A 24,674-nucleotide genomic window follows, 5' to 3' on the forward strand; every position below is an offset into this window, starting at 1 on the left:
ACAATTCATCACCAAACATGGGATTAGTTGCACTAAGTTAGATACACCCATAACCATACTTTCTGCGGGGGGAACGATAGTAGTAACCCATGCCAAACAAAAACAAGTCATCATGATCAATAAGTGTGCGTTTGACGCGGACTTGTTCATTTTACCGATGAAGGACATTGATGTCATTCTTGGTATGAACTGGTTAGAAGCTAATGGAGCATTGATCGACTGTGTGAACAAAACAGTATCTTTGAAAAGCCCCGATGGAAGTAGAATGATCTACCAAGGCGACAAACATACACAGATTGAAGTGGAGCTACAGCTAAAGAGCATGAAGGAGGTGAAGTTAGAAGATATACCTGTAGTAAATGAATTCCAGGATGTATTTCCTGCGGAATTACCTGGTATGCCACCAGATAGGGAGATAGAATTCACTATCGACCTAATTCCAGGAACAGCTCCGATTGCTAAGGCACCATACAAGATGGGGCCCAAGGAGTTGAAAGAACTTAAGGAGCAACTGGATGATTTAGAACAAAAGGGATTCATACAAGAAAGTGTTTCACCATGGGGATGACCTGTGATCTTCGTGGATAAAAGAGATGGAGGAAGAAGAATGTGCGGAGACTACAGGAATCTGAACAACGTCACAATCAAGAACAAGTATCCACTTCCAAGAATACAAGATCTATTTGATCAAGTTAGAGGCGCGGGAGTCTTTTCCAAGATTGATCTAAGATCCGGTTATCACCAGATAAAGATCAAGAAGGAAGACGTACCGAAAACTGCCTTTGTCTCAAGGTATGGACATCATGAGTACCTTGTAGTGCCTTTTGGATCAACCAATGCCCCAGAAATATTCATGAATCTCATGAATAAGATCTTCATGCCATATCTAGACAAGTTTGTCATCGTATTCATCGATGATATCTTGATATATTCCAAGAACAAGGCCGAACATGCTGAACATTTAAGGTTAGTGTTGCAAACACTAAGAGAACATCAACTCTATGCCAAACTCAGCAAGTGTGAATTTTGGCTAGATCAAGTGGAATTTCTTGGTCATGTCATTAGTAAAGATGGAATAGCTGTTAACCCAAGCAAGGTAGCAGCAGTTCTAGAATGGGAAGCACCCAAGACTGTCAAGGAAATCTGAGGATTCCTAGGAATGGCAGGATATTATCGGAGATTTATTGAAGGATTCTCTAAGATAGCAGGACCAATGACAAAGCTGTTAAGGAAGAACACACCATTCGTGTGGTCAGAGGAGTGTGAGAAGATTTTTCAAACTCTGAAGGAGAAACTCACCACAGCACCGGTGTTAGCAGTTCCGGAAGTTGGCAAGGATTACACCGTGTACTGTGATGCATCCAAACATGGATTGGGTTGCGTACTCATGCAAGATCGGAAAGTGATATCTTATGGATCGAGGCAACTCAGACCTCATGAAGTGAATTATCCAACACATGACTTGGAATTAGCAGCAGTTGTATTTGCACTCAAAACTTGGAGACATTTTCTTTATGGAGCCAAGTGTGAGCTCTATACAGATCATAAGAGTCTCAAATATTTCTTCACTCAGAAGGAACTCAACATGAGGCAGAAAAGATGGCTTGAGCTAATCAAGGATTATGATCTGACAATCAATTACACTCCAGGGAAGGCCAATGTTGTAGCAGATGCCTTGAGCAGGAAGAGTACCGGCGGAGTGGAACAAGAAATCTCACCGGAGTTGAGGAAGGAAATAAGTCAAGCCCAAATACAAACTTTGGGAGAAGGAAGCTGATACGCCTCCGACGTATCGATAATTTCTTATGTTCCATGCCACATTATTGATGTTATCTACATGTTTTATGCACACTTTATGTCATATTCGTGCATTTTCTGGAACTAACCTATTAACAAGATGCCGAAGTGCCGATTCTTTGTTTCTGCTGTTTTTGGTTTCAGAAATCCTAGTAAGGAAATATTCTCGGAATTGGACGAAATCAACGCCCAGGGGCCTATTTTTCCACGAAGCTTCCAGAAGTCCGAAGACGAAACGAAGTGGGGCCACAGGGTGCCCAAACCCTAGGGCGGCGCGGCCCACCCCCTGGCCGCGCCGGCCTATGGTGTGGGGCCCCTGTGCCCCCTCCTGACTTGCCCTTCCGCCTACTTAAAGCCTCCGTGACGAAACCCCCAGTACCGAGAGCCACGATACGGAAAACCTTCCAGAGACGCCGCCAACGCCGATCCCATCTCGGGGGATCCAGGAGATCGCCTCCGGCACCCTGCCGGAGAGGGGAATCATCTCCCGGAGGACTCTACACCGCCATGGTCGCCTCCGGTGTGATGTGTGAGTAGTCTACCCCTGGACTATGGGTCCATAGCAGTAGCTAGATGGTTGTCTTCTCCCCATTGTGCTATCATTGTCGGATCTTGTGAGCTGCCTAACATGATCAAGATCATCTATCTGTAATTCTATATGTTGCGTTTGTTGGGATCCGATGAATAGAGAATACTTGTTATGTTGATTATCAAAGTTATATCTACGTGTTGTTTATGATCTTGCATGCTTTCCGTTACTAGTAGATGCTCTGGCCAAGTAGATGCTTGTAACTCCAAGAGGAAGTACTTATGCTCGATAGTGGGTTCATGCTCGCATTGACACTGGGACGATGTGAGAAAGTTCTAAGGTTGTGTTGTGCTGTTGCCACTAGGGATAAAACATTGATGCTATGTCTAAGGATGTAGTTGTTGATTACATTACGCACCATACTTAATGCAATTGTCTGTTGCTTTGCACCTTAATCCGGCAAGGGGTTCGGATGATAACCCGACGGTGGACTTTTTAGGCATAGATGCAGTTGGATGGCGGTCTATGTACTTTGTCGTAATGCCCAATTAAATCTCACTATACTCATCATGATATGTATGTGCATGGTCATGCTCTCTTTATTTGTCAATTGCCCAACTGTAATTTGTTCACCCAACATGCTGTTCGTCTTATGGGAGAGACACCTCTAGTGAACTGTGGACCCCGGTCCAATTCTCTTTCTTGAAATACACCCATCTACTGCAATACTTGTTCTACTGTTTTCTGCAAACAATCATCTTCCACACAATACGGTTAACTCTTTGTTACAGCAAGCCGGTGAGATTGACAACCTCAACTTTGCTTCGTTGGGGCAAAGTACTTTGGTTGTGTTGTGCAGGTTCCACGTTGGCGCCGGAATCCCTGGTGTTGCGCCGCACTACATTTCGCCGCCATCAACCTTCAACGTGCTTCTTGACTCCTACTGGTCCGATTAAACCTTGGTTTCTTACTGAGGGAAACTTGCCGCTGTGCGCATCACACCTTCCTCTTGGGGTTCCCAACGGACGTGCCAACCACACGCATCAAGCAAATTTCTGGCGCTGTTGCCGGGGAGATCAAGACACGCTGCAAGGGGAGTCTCCACTTCTCAATCTCTTTACTTTGTTTTTGTCTTGCTTAGTTTTATTTTACTACTTTGTTTGCTGCACTAAATCAAAATACAAAAAAATTAGTTGCTAGTTTTACTTTACTTGCTATCTTGTTTGCTATATCAAAAACACAAAAAAAATTAGTTACTTGTTTTACTTTACTTAATATCATGCATGTTTTTATTTCACTAGTTTGGCATAATGGACAAGAATGAGCTTCTATTTCTATTTCCTGATTTAAAACATGGATTGTTTGATGCGAAAATTAAAAAACCTATGGAATCTTATTTGCATGCTGGTGGTAATATTAGTATGAACGCTTTGAACACCATTGTTGATAATAATATAGAAAGTTCTAAGCTTGGGGAAGCTGGTTTTCATGATCTTTTTATTCCCCCAAGCATTGAGGAGAAAATTTACTTTGATGATACTTTGCCTCCTATTTATGATAATGATATTGGTCTTTTAGTACCGCCTGTTATGGAGGATAAATTTGATTATGATTACAATATGCCTCCTATATTTGATGATGAGAATAATAATGATAGCTACTTTGTTGAATTTGCTCCCACTACAACTAATAAAATTGATTATGTCTATGTGGAGAGTAATAATTTTATGCATGAGACTCATGATAAGAATGCTTTATGTGATAGTTATATTGTTGAGTTTGCTCATGATGCTACTGAAAGTTATTATGAGAGAGGAAAATATGGTTGTAGAAATTTTCATGTTACTAAAACACCTCTCTATGTGCTGAAATTTTTGAAACTACACTTGTTTTATCTTCCTGATCTTGTCACTTTGCTTTTCATGAATTTATTTGTGTACAAGATTCCTTTTCATAGGAAGCATGTTAGGCTTAAATTTGTTTTGAATTTGCCTCTTGATGCTCTCTTTTGCTTCAAATACTATTTCTTGCGAGTGCATCATTAAAACTGCTGAGCCCATCTTAATGGCTATAAAGAAAGAACTTCTTGGGAGATAACCCATGTGTTATTTTACCTACAGTACTTTGTTTTTATTTTGTGTCTTGGAAGTTGTTTACTACTGTAGCAACCTCTCCTTATCTTAGTTTTGTGTTTTGTTGTACCAAGTTAAGCCGTTGATAGAAAAGTAAGTACTAGATTTGGATTATTGCGCAGTTCCAGATTTCTTTGCTGTCACGAATCTGGGTCTACCTCCCTGTAGCTAGCTCAGAAAATTAATCCAATTTACGTGCATGATCCTCAGATATGTACGCAACTTTCATTCAATTTGAGCATTTTCATTTGAGCAAGTCTGGTGCCATTTTAAAATTCGTCAATACGAACTGTTCTGTTTTGACAGATTCTGCCTTTTATTTCGCATTGCCTCTTTTGCTATGTTGGATGAATTTCTTTGATCCACTAATGTCCAGTAGCATTATGCAATGTCCAGAAGTGTTAAGAATGATTGTGTCACCTCTGAATATGTTAATTTAAATTGTGCACTAACCCTCTAATGAGTTGTTTCGAGTTTGGTGTGGAGGAAGTTTTCAAGGATCAAGAGAGGAGTATGATGCAACATGATCAAGGAGAGTGAAAGCTCTAAGCTTGGGGATGCCCCGGTGGTTCACCCCTGCATATTCTAAGAAGACTCAAGCGTCTAAGCTTGGGGATGCCCAAGGCATCCCCTTCTTCATCGACAACATTATCAGGTTCCTCCCCTGAAACTATATTTTTATTCCATCACATCTTATGTGCTTTTTCTTGGAGCATCGGTTTGTTTTTGTTTTTGTTTTGTTTGAATAAAATGGATCCTAGCATTCACTTTATGGGAGAGAGACACGCTCCGCTGTAGCATATGGACAAGTATGTCCTTGGTTTCTACTCATAGTATTCATGGCGAAGTTTCTTCTTCGTTAAATTGTTATATGGTTGGAATTGGAAAATGATACATGTAGTAATTGCTATTAATGTCTTGGGTAATGTGATACTTGGCAATTGTTGTGCTCATGATTAAGCTCTTGCATCATATGCTTTGCACCCATTAATGAAGAAATACATAGAGCATGCTAAAATTTGGTTTGCATATTTGGTTTCTCTAAGGTCTAGATAATTTCTAGTATTGGGTTTGAACAACAAGGAAGACGGTGTAGAGTCTTATAATGTTTTCAATATGTCTTTTATGTGAGTTTTGCTGCACCGGTTCATCCTTGTATTTGTTTCAAATAAGCCTTGCTAGCCTAAACCTTGTATCGAGAGGGAATACTTCTCATGCATCCAAAATACTTGAGCCAACCACTATGCCATTTGTGTCCACCATACCTACCTACTACATGGTATTTTCCGCCATTCCAAAGTAAATTGCTTGAGTGCTACCTTTAAAATTCCATCATTCACCTTTGCAATATATAGCTCATGGGACAAATAGCTTAAAAACTATTGTGGTATTGAATATGTAATTATGCACTTTATCTCTTATTAAGTTGCTTGTTGTGCGATAACCATTTTCAAATGGGACGCCATCAACTATTCATTGTTGAATTTCATGTGAGTTGCTATGCATGTCCGTCTTGTCTGAAGTAAGAGAGATCTACCACCCTATGGTTAAGCATGCATAATGTTAGAGAAGAACATTGGGCCGCTAACTAAAGCCATGATCCATGGTGGAAGTTTCAGTTTTGGACATATATCCTCAATCTCAAATGAGAAAATTATTAATTGTTGTTACATGCTTATGCATAAAAGAGGAGTCCATTATCTGTTGTCTATGTTGTCCCGGTATGGATGTCTAAGTTGAAGAATAATCAATAGCGAGAAATCCAATGCGAGCTTTCTCCTTAGACCTTTGTACAGGCGGCATAGAGGTACCCCTTTGTGACACTTGGTAAAAACATATGCATTGTGATGATCCGGTAGTCCAAGCTAATTAGGACAAGGTGCGGGCACTATTAGTACACTATGCATGAGGCTTGCAACTTATAAGATATAATTTACATGATGCATATGCTTTATTACTACCGTTGACAAAATTGTTTCATGTTTTCAAAATCAAAGCTCTAGCACAAATATAGCAATCGATGCTTTTCCTCTATGGAGGACCATTCTTTTACTTTTAATGTTGAGTCAGTTCACCTATTTCTCTCCACCTCAAGAAGCAAACACTTGTGTGAACTGTGCATTGATTCCTACATACTTGCTTATTGCACTTATTATATTACTCTATGTTGACAATATCCATGAGATATACATGTTATGAGTTGAAAGCAACCGCTGAAACTTAATCTTCTTTTGTGTTGCTTCAATGCCTTTACTTTGAATTATTGCTTTATGAGTTAACTCTTATGCAAGACTTATTGATGCTTGTCTTGAAGTGCTATTCATGAAAAGTCTTTGCTATATGATTCACTTGTTTACTCATGTCATATACATTGTTTTGATCGCTGCATTCACTACATATGCTTTACAAATAGTATGATCAAGGTTATGATGGCATGTCACTCCAGAAATTATCTGTGTTATCGTTTTACCCGCTTCGGGACGAGCAGAACTAAGCTTGGGGATGCTGATACGTCTCCGACGTATCGATAATTTCTTATGTTCCATGCCACATTATTGATGTTATCTACATGTTTTATGCACACTTTATGTCATATTCGTGCATTTTCCGGAACTAACCTATTAACAAGATGCCGAAGTGCCGATTCTTTGTTTCTGCTGTTTTTGGTTTCAGAAATCCTAGTAAGGAAATATTCTCGGAATTGGACGAAATCAACGCCCAGGGGCCTATTTTTCCACGAAGCTTCCAGAAGTCCGAAGACGAAACGAAGTGGGGCCACAGGGTGCCCAAACCCTAGGGCGGCGCGGCCCACCCCCTGGCCGCGCCGGCCTATGGTGTGGGGCCCCTGTGCCCCCTCCAGACTTGCCCATCCGCCAACATAAACCCACCCTGACGAAACCCCCGCACCGAGAGCCACGATACGGAAAACCTTCCGGAGACGCCGCCAACGCCGATCCCATCTCGGGGATCCAGGAGATCGCCTCCGGTACCTGCCGGAGAGGGGAATCATCTCCCGGAGGACTCTACACCGCCATGGTCGCCTCCGGTGTGATGTGTGAGTAGTCTACCCCTGGACTATGGGTCCATAGCAGTAGCTAGATGGTTGTCTTCTCCCCATTGTGCTATCATTGTCGGATCTTGTGAGCTGCCTAACATGATCAAGATCATCTATCTGTAATTCTATATGTTGCGTTTGTTGGGATCCGATGAATAGAGAATACTTGTTATGTTGATTATCAAAGTTATATCTACGTGTTGTTTATGATCTTGCATGCTTTCCGTTACTAGTAGATGCTCTGGCCAAGTAGATGCTTGTAACTCCAAGAGGAAGTACTTATGCTCGATAGTGGGTTCATGCCTCGCATTGACACCGGGACAAAGTGACAGAAAGTTCTAAGGTTGTGTTGTGCTGTTGCCACTAGGGATAAAACATTGATGCTATGTCTAAGGATGTAGTTGTTGATTACATTACGCACCATACTTAATGCAATTGTCTGTTGCTTTGCAACTTAATACTGGAGGGGGTTCGGATGATAACCTGAAGGTGGACTTTTTAGGCATAGATGCAGTTGGATGGCGGTCTATGTACTTTGTCGTAATGCCCAATTAAATCTCACTATACTCATCATGATATGTATGTGCATGGTCATGCTCTCTTTATTTGTCAATTGCCCAACTGTAATTTGTTCACCCAACATGCTGTTCGTCTTATGGGAGAGACACCTCTAGTGAACTGTGGACCCCGGTCCAATTCTCTTTACTGAAATACAATCCCATCGCAATACTTGTTCTCTTGTTTTACGCAAACAATCATCTTCCACACAATACGGTTAACTCTTTGTTACAGCAAGCCGGTGAGATTGACAACCTCACTGTTTCGTTGGGGCAAAGTACTTTGGTTGTGTTGTGCAGGTTCCACGTTGGCGCCGGAATCCCTGGTGTTGCGCCGCACTACATTTCGCCGCCATCAACCTTCAACGTGCTTCTTGACTCCTACTGGTCCGATTAAACCTTGGTTTCTTACTGAGGGAAACTTGCCGCTGTGCGCATCACACCTTCCTCTTGGGGTTCCCAACGGACGTGCCAACCACACGCATCAGAAGCACATGAAGGATTATCGGCGTTGCAAGTAGCCGATGAGTTAAATGTCAACCTGAAGAATGAGATAATGATGGGTCAGCTGGACGATCCATTTATCGTTGAGGAGATGAGAAGAATAGATGAAGGAAGACCATCAGAATTTCATCGAGAAGAATCTGGATCATTATGGTTCCAGAAGAGAATTTGCGTTCCGGATATTGCTGAAATTAAGGAAGTAATACTCCGGGAAGCTCATCAAACACCATATTCCATACACCCGGGAAGTACAAAGATGTACATGGATCTAAAGGAACTATTCTGGTGGAATAACATGAAGAGAGAGATAGCCCAATATGTGGCGGAATGCCATACCTGCCAGAGAGTGAAGGCTGAACACCAGAGTCCAGCAGGAAAGTTACAACCTTTATCTATTCCAGAGTGGAAATGGGAGGAAATAGGGATGGATTTCATCACCGGACTACCCATGACCAATAAAAAGAAGGATATGATATGGGTAATCGTGGACCGGTTGACGAAGAGCGCCCACTTCTTAGCGGTAAATCAGCAGGATAAAGGAGAGAAACTCATCGATCTTTACATCAAAGAGATCGTGAGTAAGCATGGAGTGCCTAAGAAGATAGTGTCGGATCGAGGATCCGTGTTCACATCAGCATTCTGGAAGCAACTACACGAAGCCTTAGGATCCAAGTTGGACTATAGTACCGCTTACCATCCCCAGACAGGTGGACAAACCGAGAGAACCAACCAGATCTTAGAGGATATGCTTAGGGCTTGTGCCCTAGACTTCGGAGGATCATGGGAGGAGCACTTACCACTAGCAGAGTTTTCATATAATAATAGCTATCAAAGCAGCATCAAGATGGCACCGTTTGAAGCTCTGTATGGAAGGAAGTGTAGATCACCGATATGTTGGTATGAAGCTGGAGTAAGCAAGGAGTTTAATCCTGATTATGTCAAGGAAAAACAACAAATCATTGACATTATCAGAGATAGGCTCAAGATAGCCCAAAGTCGGCAAAAGAGTTACGCCGATCAGAAGAGGAGAACATGGGAGCCACGAGTTGGAGACATGGTATATCTTAAAGTAAGCCCGATGAAAGGTCTCCAGAGGTTTGGAGTAAAAGGAAAGCTCAGTCCTAGATACATAGGACCTTTCAAGATACTGAGTCAGAACCGAGGTTTAGCATTTGAATTGGATCTACCGGGAAGGCTAGCTCAAGTTCACAATGTATTCCATGTGTCACAACTCCGAAAGTGTCTAAAAACCCCCGATGAACCAGTATCACATGAAGAGCTCGAGTTACAACCAGACTTGACTTACATCGAGAAGCCAGCCAAGATTCTTGAGGAGAGCTGGAAACAACTCAGAAATAAAGCTATCAAGTATTGCAAGATACAATGGAAGCATCACCCCGAGAGGGAAGCCACCTGGGAAAAGGAAGAAGACCTGAGGAAAACATACCCCGAACTCTTCAGGTATTACAACCACAACTTCGGGACGAAGTTTTCTTTAAGGGGGAAAGGCTGTAATGTCCCAGGTTTAGAGACGATCGAGGGGTAGATTTTAGAAAGGGATGTGCATTGCATTGTAAATTCTGGGGAAAATTTCGCGCTTTTAAACAAAAACTGCATCGGAGGGGGACAAGTTTCTCTCTCGACACCTTACAGGGTTAGGGTTTCGAGAGTGCGACAAACTTGTTTCTCATCTAACTAAACTAGGGTTTTGAGAAGAGAGGGGAGAGTTTGCATCACAACTTAAGTTGCATGATTGAATTCAAACCTAAGTTGAATTTGAATTTCAAATTCAAACATCAAATAAACATCTCATAAATTCAATTGTGAGGAAATTCATTAAGTAAATTATAAATAATAAACAATATGAACAATTAAAATAAAGTAAAGCTCATTAGAGAAAACTTTGAGCTTTATTGATATTCACACAAAATACAATGTCAATTACAATATCCAGAATTGAAATATAAATTTACAACACATTACAAGAATTGGAGAAATAGAAAAATAAAAGAAAAAGAAAAGAAAATTACAAGTAAATGAATCTGTCCTAAATACTACAATGTGAATATCATCTAATCTTGAGCTTGAAGATCATCTTGTCCATTTGATCATCATTTTGAACCTGCACATAAACACAACAAACACAAGTTATGCCAAGTGGCATAGCCACTTGGCAGGTTAGAAATAAAATGAAATTGGAGAGGATATGACCAAAGCTGCCGAGCTGATCCTCTCACAGCCAAGTGCTAAGTATCAGGAACACACACACACACACACAGGCAGCTCACACTGCATGTGTGCATGCTCACCAGCACACTCACACAGGGAGAGTCACCAAATTGGTGCCAGGCTAAGCTGTCGACCAGAGAAGCAAGGGCCAGCCATACATAAGCTTTTCACAGCCAAAACCCTAGCCATTTGTTTCATCCATCGACAAGCAACAGGGTAAGTCACCAAGAACACCAAGAACAACTAGAACAAGAAGAACAGCCAGTGCTGTTCAACCTGTCCAAACTCACCACTGAACCAAACCAAGAATCACAAGCCACAAGGAGGAGCAGGGCAAGTCGAGCAAACCACCAGAAGCAAAACCTCTACACCAACACACTATTTCTAGGAGCTGGAGTGAGGTATACATATAATCATGAACAGACCAAATAGTTTTGTTCATTAATTGCACAGGCATGATATCAAGCACACCACAAGGGTAGGAAGCCCTGTTTGTGTCATCATATGGCTATCTAGCCATTTGGTACAAGCAAACATAGAAAGAGCCAGTAGGAAATTATCCAGGGAACACTGATTGTGTCCACACAGGGACACAATCAGAGAAATCCATCATGGATTTAGTCCCTAGCCAGCTACACAAGTTCACTTGACAACCTATAGCCAGCTAAACCATCAGACAGATAGACAAATCAAGTGTCTATACATGTTTGTCAACATAAAAAGCATCTGGCAACCAAATATGGTTTAACCAGAAGCATTTGTCCATACACATCAAGCCAACTAGGGTGGGAGCTTCCAATCAAAGAAGAAATGCTGTTGAGGCCACCTCAACCACAAAAACAATGAAGCCACCAAAAACCCAGCAAATCACATCATCACCCAATAGGGCTCAGTATGAGCTAGGGTACCCAACCAGTGGTTGGCATCCCTCTAGCTCAAGTCAATCAAGATAAAGAATCATAACTGCAGAAACAGTTCATCTCATTTATCTAATAAATCTTGCTAAGCTACACAGATAAATGATTTATACAAATAATCAAGACACTGTAGCTTTGCGGTGGATCCAATGGATCACCGCAAGCAACAGCCAGCTTGCTTAAGCCAACAACAAGTACACACCGTGCCAAGCCTGTATGAAGCACAAGCAGCACTGGTTGAGCACCAGTGAATCACAGAGAGAAGCACACACTTGCTCATAAGCAAGTAATGATAAATTGATCATCAGAGCATCACTTGCTCTTGCTACAGGTCACCACAACCAAGCATAGCATCAACACATGAATCAGAAAATAAGATCAGCCACAGGACATGAACCAATACATCACAGATAATCAAATAAGCTAGATATCAAAGTATCCAGTAGCAGTTCATCATGGGGATAGGGCTGTACAGGCACAACTATGCTCAGTGGAGCATCTCCATGAATTAGAGCACACAGAAAGGCATATCAAAGGCACTGACACTTGCAAATTGCCTGGAATACACACAGTAATCACAGCCAGGGCAAATAGTTGAATACAATTGATGATCTAGCAAAGAATAGCATCAAGGACAAGATCACAGAGATAGAATTAAGCAAGAATTGCAAACATAAGCAAGCACAGAGCCTAGGAATCTTGCACGTAATCATGTATAGCATGGCAGGTTAGCACAACAAGAAGAACCATGGCGTAGCCAAGCAGGCAGATTTACAGCATGAAAGACGGTAGCATAGCAACACAAGCACAAAGAAGACATGAACAAAGGCTAGCAAGGCACAAAGAACACAAGATAGCCACGGCAAGCATCTCAACATGGAGATGCAAAGCGGCTGGCCGAGCAAGACGAAGAGGATGAGGAGAGAAGTGAGCAGAGCAGACAGGGAGAGTAGGAGGCGATGGATACTAACCGGTGAAGTGAAGCGCAGGGCACGGCCATGGCGGCCACGGCGGCACACGCCGAGGGCGCAGCAGCGCCAGGCCAGGCCAAGCCATGGCGGCGCCACGGCGCCACGGCACCATCACGGCACCACCCGCACCACGGCGGCGGCTGTGGCGGAATCCAAGCACCAGGAGCGCCAGGAACGGCGGGATCGAGCGATTCCGTAACCCTAGCACCAGAAGGGGTCGAGGCCGAGAGCAGCAGGTCGCCCGCGTCAGATCGACGCGGATGAAGATGACCGCCGTCGTGAGGCGCGTTGAATGCGCATCATGGCGGGGGCCAGTTCCGGCGGAGCTCGCCGGAATCGAGTGGCGACGGCGGAGGCGACGCGAGTCGCCAGAGCGATTAGGGTTAGGGTTCGGTCACGCGTGAGAGGGAGAGAGAGAAGTGGGGCTGGTCGAGCCGGACCAGGCCGGTCGGTTCGACCTAACCCACTAGGTTGCACCGACAGGTGGGCCCAGGGGCATTTTTGCCATTTCACAATTCAATTAAAATGCATAAACTTTGGAAAGGCACAATAAATACTTAATAGCTCTAAAAAAAATAATTAAAAATATGAAAATAGATCAGCATAAAATTCTCTATCATAATAAAATACAAAGGGGAATTTTTGAAGACAATTAAAAATAATTCTTCATTTGATGATTTAAATAATCATTTAAATCACACATATAATTTTCAATAATAAAAATAAGTCCATTAATGTATTTGGACTTTAAAAAACACCTTGACAACATTTCAAGGTTGTATATTACTTTAAATCAAGTATCCCCAAATTATTCTTAAGTAATAACCTCCTACATGAAATAATAACGACATCGGAAGGTGGGAACAAACCCTAAAACTGGAACCATGCATAATTGCTTCTTTAACCATTGCCCTTATCGGACAATGATGCTATTTTTCAGAACCAGAGGACAAGGGTCAGTCCACACCATCCAACTGCAAAACTTTGCAGTGTTCAGGCAAGTTCATCACTTGCTCATGTCATTTGAGTATTTCTATCAAATTACTTGCAAAGTATTATGGTTATCACTATTGCATAAAAATCAAAACCACTACTTTCATAACTATGAATATGACTATGTGGTGGGCAATGGAACCATGGATTGTGTTGATATGGTGGAGGTTCCATTGCTAGGGTTATATCCATCTAGGATTAAACAACAAATGTCGCCAGTGATTCTTGTGCCGTAATACCCGTGTTAACCATAAGATCCGAAGTGGGACGGAGTAGTCAAAAGTGTTTCCACCTCTCGTTCATCAACGGATGCTCATTACCGGGTGCTCATGATCTTGCGAGACTTGATGCAGGGGTGGGAACCCGTAGAAGTCCCAACGGTAATGAGGTCTATGATAGGTTGCATCTGCCGGCGTAGGAATGTATGGTAGAGCCCTGCATTGACGTCGTGGTCGGAGTCCACCCTGAAATCTATGGGAATAATGGGGCCGGCGTGGACCCAGGGTCGGAGTATGCAACAAAGGGTGGGTGTTCGAGGTAGCGGAGGAACATGATTGGCTAGACCTTATACCGGGCCTCACACCGAAGGAAGTGTGGACGGGAAAGCTGCCCGGTTGGCACCAAGGTTAAGATCTCTTATGGGTAAAGCAACACACCTCTGCAGAGTGTAAAGAACTGTGACCTGTCACTCCCTGTTCCGGGATGAGGAACTGCGAACGCGGCCGGAAAGGAGCTCCATGAAGTTCTAGTAAACCGGTGAAGGCTGACAGACATAGCTCTTTGGAATAAAAGCAATCTCTTGAAGAAATGTTTATCAAAACTTGCATTGGTATTAGACTTTCTGGTCTAATATCGTAGCTAGAGCATTAAACACCTCTTATCTATAATGAACTTGTTGAGTACGCTCGTACTCATACCACTCTTAAATCCCATGCTTAGATTGTCTAAATCATCTGGAGGAGGACTACGACAACAATGAAGGAGCCGAGATCATCGGCTATGAAGAACCAGACCTCTCTGGAGGTATAGAAGGCGTAGACTACCTCATCGTCTACGGATCCGGGGAGGCTTCCGGAGGAGATCAAGCCTAGAGATATCCAGTAGTAGTAGTAACCGAGCAGCCCGAACTCTTAGTATTTAGCTGCTCGAGGAAATAAATGTATAACTTAATGAGACTCTTATATTGTAAGCTAAGTTGGGTTCGCCTCGAACCCAGAAGTATTCCTCTTAGGACCCAAGAGGAGCTCCGAGATGACATGTGTATGATAGTTGTAATAATAAATGAATGAGTTATGGACCTGCTATGTTCTGTTGTACTACTCTGAGGGATGTAATATTTGCGGAATGGTACTTCGTGAATGTTATATCAACGACTGGCATACTACAACATGCAGTGGTATGCAGGGTCACCACACTGTGGCACCGTCAAGATCTTCTACGCGCTTTTGAAAGCGGCAAGTGATCATCTTCTGCAACAACGAGATCTAATCTCGTAGGCTTTGGAAATCTTCAAGGGTTAGTCTCGTGATCTCCTCGTTGCTACCATCTTCTAGATTGCATCTTGGCTTGGTTTTCTTTCTTGCGGTAGGAATTTTTTTTTGTTTTCTATGCTACGAATCCCATCACGTCGTACACCTTGTGTGCGCGGAGGTGGGGCGGATTTGACGCCGCGTTCTGGGACGCGATGGCCAAGCGGCGGCGGCGGAACGACCGACGGGAGCGCCAGCCGCGGCGACGACGCCGACTCTCAGAAGAGATTAGACGCTCAAACGGCCGGCAAATCCAGCGGCGGAGGAGGGGTGGGAGGTGCGGGATGGAAGGAGCGACGAGAAAAAAGGCGCGAATCAAAGGTTTATGCAACATGTCGCCGACATGTGGGAGCCCGCGTCGCTTCGCGTCGCTTTTCGTTGTGTCCGGCGTGCCCAGAGCGTCCCCTGTGGGACGGGGACGGCCTCGGGGCGCTGGACACCGTATCGGGGCGCCGAACACCGTATCGGGGCGCCGGACAAAAATAGGCTTTGGGGGACGCGGCTGGAACCGTTTTTCCAACGCGTCCAAATTGCTTTGGGGGATGCGACTGGAGATGCTCTTAGGGCACCGGCCGCGCCGTTAACGGACGCTAACGCGCACCGTCTACAATACAGTGGGGCTGAAAATTCGTCTGATTCGTGATTAAAATCGGTTCTGATTCGTGATTAAAATCAATGCACCTTGGAACGTGTTAACGGTAGTGGTGGTTTTTTATAACAATTCGAATACTGCTGGTGGTTTTTTGTAATTTTCTCCCTGCACTCATATTGGGGGCTCCGGGTGAAGATGCTAATGTTAACCCTAAACTCTTTGTACGGAGTATACTTTTCGGTTTGGCCAGTATAAATCTAGAGAATAATTAAAGTTCCTTGGTTCATGTCCGATCTAAGAACACACCTCTTTATCCAGATCTATAATGTCTAGGAGCGGTGCGGCAATAGCCGGAAGCAAGTGCGACGCCGCCGGCCCCGGCAAACTCCTGCCGGAACTGCTAGCCAACATCCACGACCGGCTGGAGTTCCTCGACCGCATCGCCTTCGCCACGGTCTTCGCCGCATCCGGCGACGACGTACTCAGCTTTCCCACGCCATGGCTCCTCCTACCCTGCGACAAGGACAAGCACCCGGCGACCGCAACTCTCTTCTCCCTCGCTGACCGGCGTGCCGCCACCGTGCGCGCTCCGGACCCCGCGTTGCGCGACTACGTTGTCCTCGGCTCCTCCCACGGGTGGCTCGCGACGGGCGACAACCAGGGCCAGATCCACCTCGTCAACCCCGCCACCGGCGAGCAGCACGCGCTCCCGGACATCGCCACCATGGGCGTCTTCGTGCCCGGCGACGACAGCCGCGGCTATTTCAGCGTGTTGGTGAAGCGGTTCCTGACCGCCCGGTTCGGCGGCGGGCCGCCGTTCGGGGACAACTGCTGGGGGGCCGAGGGGCACGGGGGGATCACCTACACCGGCGGCGACGATATGCGCACGCGCTTCTATCGGAAAGTCGTCCTCTCCATCGGGCGCCGCCCCGGACCCGCAAGGCACGAAGCGATGCTCATCGTGAGCGATATCTTCGGCGCCCCGGCCTTCGCCGCGGTGGAGGACGGCGGCGCGTGGAGGGTGGCGCGGTCCCGGGACGGCGTCGAGGACGCCATCCACCACGACGGCCGGTTCCACTCCGTCTCGTACTCGGGCGTCGTGGAGGCGTGGGAGCGCGACGCGGGGTCCGGCGCGTACACGGGCACGCCCGTCGCGCCAAGGCTGCTGGCAACCGTTGGAGAAGGCATGTCATCGCACAAGTACCTGGCGGCGGCGCCGGACGGGAGGCTGATGGTGGTGGTCAAGTGCTGGACCAAGGAGAGGGGGTTCCTCTGGAACAAATCGTGGACGTGCTCGTTTCAGGTGCACGTCCTCGGCGACGACGGGCAGTGGAAGGAGACCAGGGACATTGGTGATGCCGCGCTGTTCGTTGGGCTGAACAACTCGCTGTGCGTGCCCAAGATGAGACGGCCGGAGATCGAGGCCGGCTGCGTCTACTACACGGATGACCAGCTCTGGGAGGCGGCGGTGCGCAAGCGCAACAAGGACTTCAAGCATGGGGATGACGACCACGACTATGTTGACATTCGGCCTGCCGGGGTGTACAGCCTCAAAGATGGCACGGTGAAGAAGATTGACGCGCTCAGGCCGCAGCTCTACCGTGGCTTCACCCCGACACCGCCGGTTTGGATCACGCCTTCCATCCCATGATAGCTTAGCTAGCTAGGTCTGTTATGAATTACTAGAAGATAGCTATGCCCAATGTTAGAACAGCTCTTTTTATCACAAAATCCATCGCACCTGTTAACAGTTTCATTCAGGCCTGGTTTACAGAGGAGGAAAGCTGCATTCTGCATTCTGCACGGAGCACAGAAACCACTGTCTTGGTATGTTCAGTATGTCCAATTCGCATGTGTTCATCAGAGTTTGCAGCAAAAATCTTCTCATTTTCTCCCAAAATGAGAAACTGTTATCAGTTACTAGATAGCTATGCCCAATGTTAGAACAGCTCTTTTTATCACAAAATCCCTCGCACCTGATTAACAGTTTCTTCAGTTTCGCCAGTGAAATAAGCACGTTCGCCCTTTGCCTGTGTACTCATTCAGCCTGGTTTAGAGAGGAGGAAAGCTGCATTCTGCAGGGAGCACCAAAACCACTGTCTTGGTATGTTCAGTATGTCCAATTTGCATGTGTTCAGCAGAGTTTGCTGCAAAAATCTGATCATTTTCTCCCATGTTCACCTCAGCACGTTCCTGGCAAACAGCCCAGAGCTTCAGCTTATGCAATTCAGTCTAAAAATGTTCAGTACAGCGAGATGATTTCACTAATAACTGAAGCTTCATGTTGATATCTGCTGCTCATTTATAATGATTTAAACAGTCTGAGGCTTTATGTTGCTTGTGCAATCCAATTGGTAACTAGGTAGTCAAATATGAACAAAACTGCAAACAAGTAGTATGATAGAGACCAAATTCGTTACGGCGGACACGCACACGAGTACAACTGTACAAGTGAACCAGCCCTCTCAAACATATTGCCCTCAGGCACTGGTTATTATATATATATGTTGGAAGAAGAATTTGGTGGAAAAGAGGGTTCTTTTAGAAGCTGTCCCTCAAACTTTACCTGTATATTCCATGTCTCTCTTCAAGCACCTAATTAGTTTGTCAAGGGATAATATCAGCATTGTTCCAGTGATGGTGGGGAGATGATGATCAGAAGAAACAAATGCACCGGTTTGTGTGGTGAAAAATGTGTATCTTAAAGAACCTAGGAGGCATGGTTTTCTAGGAGGCATGGTTTTCTAGATATTCAGAGTTTTAATTCAGCTCTTTTACCCAATCAAGCTTGGTGATTATTGGCGGACCCTAAGATATATTATCCCGACTGACCTACTTAACTGCCAATTGAAGAAGTTTGTACTCTTGGCATAGCATTTGGCTAGGAATTCAAACATTTAAAACACGAACTCCGTTTGAGGTGTTTTTTTACGTCAAACGAAAGATGGAAATTCTCCACAACTTCTATCTCCAAAATTTCTTCCATTTGAGGCATCTTCGTGTCCTTCCTGGGCGATCGTTAAAAAGTATACTACATGGACATATTTCATAAAACTCCAGATTTCGCCATAATGAGGGATTTTCCTTCCATATTCATGTTTTTCCTACACAACAAAGTGTAACACAAAAACTTGTGCACTTTTGCAACTATTATTATGTTAGTCCCAATAAATATAATAAAGTGACATAATAACTGTGGTCTTGACACAATAAACTACAAAGTTCGTGTATTTCTCATCCGTGAACAGTGAACTTACCTAACAGGATAATCTACCAACATTAACAAGAGAAGCACTGTGTTTGTTGAAAACAATGCTGAGATATGTAATACATTTGGCCACACATAAATCGTCGTCAGTTCATCATCACCCATGTTCTGCTCAATTAAATGCCAAAAAGATGGAGGCAAACGGCTCCTCGACCTCGAGTTCTCTGGAAGAACATCAGCAAATGATTGAGGTTTGCCTCCTCTCTCTAGAATACTCATGGTTTGTCTCTACTATCTAGAATAACATCTAATGAAATACTGGAACCAAATTATTGCATGTACTGTTATGTTCTGATACTGTCCTTTCCTACTGAACAAGGGTCAAGTTTCTGTAAGCTATGGTTCTTTTTCTTGGATATCCTCCGTAGTTCCATAGTTTTCTTACTCCATACTTTGCCACATCTAGCTCTGAGTAGTCTAGTTAATCTGGAAGTAAAACCTTTTTCCCAAGGTCTGCTGATTGTTTTTCTAAGTGCACCTGACTTATTCGGAGTTATAAGCTGATGTGCTAACCAAATGTGCAACGATCGTATACCGGCACTCCTAGCACATTGTTTGCAATTCAGGAATAGTTTGTTTACTTAGGTGACATGCATGCCTGCAATATCAGTTACCTCTGAAGCCCCAACATGTTTGCAGTTCAGTCTATACTCACAGCGTGATTGAAGGTTTGAAGCATAAGATGTTTCTTCTGTTCTTTTTTTTTAAATGGAAAATTCGTATTCTATTACACAACGGCTAGATCGCCGGTCACCCCACGGGTTATATCAGCCGGGTATTCCATTGGTACCAAAACAAGTGACCGACAGAGATATGTGAAGTATTGTCGTCATTCCTTTATTGTTACAAAGAGCTGAGGGGTTTGGTGCTTGAAGGCTTCCCCTCTTTATTTGGTTGCTCCAAATCTTGCGACAGAGATTTTGCTCTGAAGACAACGTAAGGGATGTTCCTTCAGTACTTACGGGAACAAATGACGAATGGATTTATGTGATTTTTTTTCTGGGAATTGTATCAGAGCTTCCAAACCATTTGCGGCTGAAAGCTCAACTGAATGGTGAAATATTTATCTATCAATAGATTATTTGACACTTCTTCTCTTTGTGTGTCCTCAGATCACAAACGGTTTGTGTGTGCTGCGGTATGATTTTTCTTTGTCTCTTTGTGTTATCAACTTTTGCTTCAGAAAAATGCAAGGAACAACAAGGCTCTTGCTTCTGCTCATGTGAGCCCTGAGCCCTAACCTAACCTAATAGGCTAATCTATCGGGATTAGCAAAGCAAGAGAGCTATTATGTCTTATCTTCCACTTGAAAAAGAAACTGGTTTAGTCAAGGAGGAGGAGGAGGAGGAAGCTGTTTGTGTGTGCTGAAACCATGGTGAGGTATGCATTGCACTTAGCCGTCCACGTTCGGCGTCAGTTCGTCACCCATGTTGTTCTGCTCGGTATAGTGGGATGCAGGGGAACAGTCCCTCGTGTTCTCAGGAAGAAAGAAGAACATTGGCAAAGGATGGAAATTTTGTCCCTTCTCTCGCTAGAATATTCAAGGTCTGTCTCTACTCTCTAGAAATACTTAGAATCTTGTCTGGAACTAAAATATGCCACCATTGTTAATGTTGTGTTTCCTTAGTTAATATCATCCCTTCCCGATGAACAATGCAGAGTGTTTTATGCCTGTTGATTAGGTGCCGTGACATGAAAAGGCAGTTGATCCCAACAAGTTTGCATTGCTTTCAGCATTAGTCAAATACGATGTATTGAAGTTTTTTGGAAATGTTCAAAAAAAATAAAAAGCTTTTTGGAGCTCGGGCTCCAAGGTGCCAGATATTTTGATTATTTAGAAAACGGTATTTCAAAGTTCAAAGAATTCTGATAATAAATCAGTATGCACATACACATGCGCTCTACAAACGTCTAAAATTTCAGTTTTACATATTTTATCTTCTAGGTTACACAAAAAATGTGTATCTAAAAGTATCTTCACGGACGCTCCCCATAGCGATCTCAATAGCAATTTGGGGGTCGGCCACGTTTTTTTGGGCTACACCGGTGCTTCCCAAAAGTAGCCGGCTAATTTGGGAGCTCAAGCCTTTGCCGGCCCCTTCGCGTAACGTCGGATGGAAATCCTTGGCCACGCCTGGCAGCTGCTGAATGAGTGGCCGGCGTAATGACCTACCCATGCGTGTTGGAGATTAATGATGCCACCATCCACCTACCTTTGCCTACCTCCAGGCAATAATTGCGGACCACCGCCTCCACGCCTGCCTCTAGGTATAAAACTGGGTGCTCTGGCCCTATCTCCTCACATAAACCCTAGCGCCTCCCACCATCTACCCATGCACTCCATGGCTGGTTCTACGGGCCGCGGCCGTCGAGGCCACCGATGTAGACACCGGGGTGCATGATCCCCACCCCTGAACGCTCGTCTTTGCCGGACTGCTTCCCTGAGTTCTTCGAGTTCGTCGTCCTCATCAAGGAGTACCTTTTGGATTCAAAAGGCTCCCGGAGAAATTCGCGCAATATCTCGCTTGTCAGGAACCGGCTAGCGTGCACTTGCGGGATGCCATCTGCGGCTTCTATTGTTGCATGTCCAGGTGTTGTACGACGGGGACGACCGCATGTTCCTTCACACTGGCTGGGACATGTTCGCCTGCTCCCACAACCTCGAGGTCGACTTCTTGGTGAACTTCAAGTGGGAAGGTGACGGCGACCACAGGGTGAAGGTGTTTGACGAATCTTCGTGTCCTCGGCACTACCACAACGACAGCAGCGACGACGGCAGTGACGATGAGTAGGTTTCTGGATTCTTTCTTTGCAGCGAAAATGGTAATGGCCAATTGAAGCCACTAGATTAGGTTTCCGTATGTTCTTCCTCTGCAGTGATGAAGGCTCCCCCTAATTTGGATGACTGTGTGTTGTTTCTTCGCAACGAATAAGGCGAGGGCCATCACCAGCCTTTAGTATAGGTTTCATCGATATTATAATTTTGCAATTATTTAAAATGAAGCCTATGAATATTTCTATCTCAAAATGAAGCCTATGTAATATTTCTCTCTCAACAATTTTTTTTTGAGAGTTTCTTATTGGGGCCGCCGATGTGTGCAACTGCTCCCCAAATTAGAGAGCACGTGCGGGTGCTCCCATATCGCGGTGCCAGCACCCTGTCGTTGCCTATTTGAGCGCGCTAGTGAAGATGCTCTAAGAAAAGTGAACAGTGCACATTTGGAATTCACACAAATTTTCAACTGTCTTTTCATTTCTGTATTGTAATTTACACACTAGCATGATACAACCTGTACGTACACACATATTTTGTTTCTCTGAAATTTTTGAAGTGTCAAAACCCTACTTCTGAATACCGAAAATAAAAGGCTTCCGATAGTCCAAGCCCATACTTGCATTTCTGATCGACAAGGTTGCGAGAGGGATCCCATATCCTGGTCTGCGGCACTGCTGAAAAAAAGTGGAAGGCTGATCTATCTCAACGCCAAATTAGCAAGTGGCGCCAATTTATCACATGCTGCCGCTGGATCTCCCTCCCTGGTTCTTCACCACTACTATCAACAAATTGCTTAAGGGATTCTTCTAGTCGGCTTCTATAGAGGCGAGAAATGGGCATTGCATCGTGGCCTGGGACACACTAGTAGAAACAAGGGCTTTGTTTTTTTTTTTCTCCAAAGAGATTTTGCACCGGATTTGGCACGAACCGGTGCTAAAGAGGGTCATTAGCACCGGTTCGTGCTGTCTGGACGTCCAGGGGATCCGCCGGGGCATTTGCACCGGTTCGTGCATTAGCACCGGTTTTGTCCTATATATTGAGCTCACCCCCAACCAGCCCACTCACTTCCTTTTATGGGTTGCGCGCCCGGTTAGCACCAAGGTTAAGCCTTTTATGGGTAAAGCAACACACCTCTGCAGAGTGTAGCAAATCATGACCTGTCACTCCATGTTCCGGGTTATGGAACTGCGAACGCGGCCGAAAAAGAACTCCATGAAGTTCTAGACACCCGGTGAAGGCCGACGTACATAGTTCTTCAGAATAAAAGCAACCTTTTGAAGAAATGATTACAAAAACATGCATTGCCTTGGACTTTCTGGTCCATGTTTGTAGCTGAGTACGCTCGTACTCATCCCACTTTAAATCCCCTTCTTATATATGGAGGCATCGAAGAAGGATCTACAGTGTAACTCGAAGGCCGAGGAGTCAACAACTACTTGAAGGGATAGGAAGAAGAATCAAATACCACATCTAACAAGGAGAAAATCTAGATTAGTATTAGAAGGGAACTAGCTCCCTAAACCTAGCTCCTAATTAGCTAGAATCTAGTCATAGCCTCTATAGCTAGTCAAACCCTCTATAAACAGAGTTCGTGATAAGATTAGACTACGAGTCGTTCTTCTGGAGTTTATTTGCAGTTTTAACTCATTGTAAAGTAGGAGGTTATGTTGATCTTCTGTAAAGAGTCAGAGTTGTAATTCTATAGACATGCCTTGGACCCGCATATGTTTCTGTTGTACCACTCTGAGTGATGTAATACTAGTGGAACGGTGTTTCATTGGTGTTATGTCAACGACTTGCATACTACACCATGCACTGGTATACTGGGTCACCACACTTCGCCTACCTCCAGGCATTAATTGCGCACCACCGCCCCCACGCCTGCCTCTAGGTATAAAAATGGGTGCTCGGGCCCCATCTCCTCACACAAACTCTAGCACCGCCCACCATCTCCCCAAGCACTCCATGGCTGGTTCTACGGGCCGTGGCCGTCGAGGCCGCCGATGCAGAGACTGGGGTGCAGGATCCCCACCCCCTGAACGCTCCTCGTTGCCAGACTGCTTCCCTGAGTTCTTCGAGTTGGTCGTCCTCATCAAGGAGTACCTTTTGGATTCAAAAAGGCTTCCAGAGAAATTCGTGCAATATCTCGTTGGTCGGGAACCGGCTAGCGTGCACTTGCGGGATGCCAGCTGCGGCTTCTATCGTGGCCTGTCAAGGTGTTGTTCGACGGGGACAACCGCATGTTCCTTCACACTGGCTGGGACAAGTTCGCCCGCGCCCACAACCTCGAGGTCGACTGCTTGGTAAACTTCAAGTGGGAAGGCGACGGCGACCGCAAGGTGAAGGCGTTTGACGACACTTTGTGTCCTCGGCACTACCACAACGACAGCAGCGAGGATGAGTAGGTTTTCGGATTTTTTCTTTGCAGCGAAAATGTTAATGGCCAATTGAAGCCACTAGATTAGGTTTTCGTATGTTCTTCCTCTGCAGTGATGAAGTCTCCCCGCCCCCCTAATTTGGATGATTGTGTGTTGTTTCTTTGCAGCGAATAAGGCGAGGACCATCTGAAGGAGATATGCCCTAGAGGCAATAATAAAGTGGTTATTATTTATATCTTTATGTTTATGATAAATGTTTATATATCATGCTAGAATTGTATTAACCGAAACATTAGTACATGTGTGATATGTAGACAAACAAGAAGTCCCTAGTATGCCTCTTAAACTAGCTTGTTGATTAATGGATGATTAGTTTCATAATCATGAACATTGGATGTTATTAATAACAAGGTTATGTCATTGTGTGAATGATATAATGGACACACC

At 44.6% G+C, this 24,674-nt stretch overlaps 1 protein-coding gene across 1 annotated transcript; it reads left to right on the forward strand.

Moving 5' to 3' along the window:
• The first annotated feature begins 16,041 nt into the window (after positions 1–16,041).
• LOC127328815 (uncharacterized) lies at positions 16,042–17,665 on the forward strand. Its single transcript, XM_051355391.2, has one exon. It carries the CDS (start codon positions 16,131–16,133, stop codon positions 17,454–17,456), a length of 1,326 nt encoding a protein of 441 aa, XP_051211351.1. The 5' UTR covers positions 16,042–16,130; the 3' UTR covers positions 17,457–17,665.
• Positions 17,666–24,674: the final 7,009 nt, after the last annotated feature.

Source organism: Lolium perenne, chromosome 1 (genome assembly GCF_019359855.2).
Source record: "Lolium perenne isolate Kyuss_39 chromosome 1, Kyuss_2.0, whole genome shotgun sequence".
In the NCBI taxonomy this organism is placed as follows: Eukaryota; Viridiplantae; Streptophyta; class Magnoliopsida; order Poales; family Poaceae; genus Lolium; species Lolium perenne.

What these genes read in the sequence shown, in the direction of transcription:
- LOC127328815 (XM_051355391.2), top strand. Translation starts at nt 16,131, where the DNA reads ATGTCTAGGAGCGGTGCGGCAATAGCCGGAAGCAAGTGCGACGCCGCC.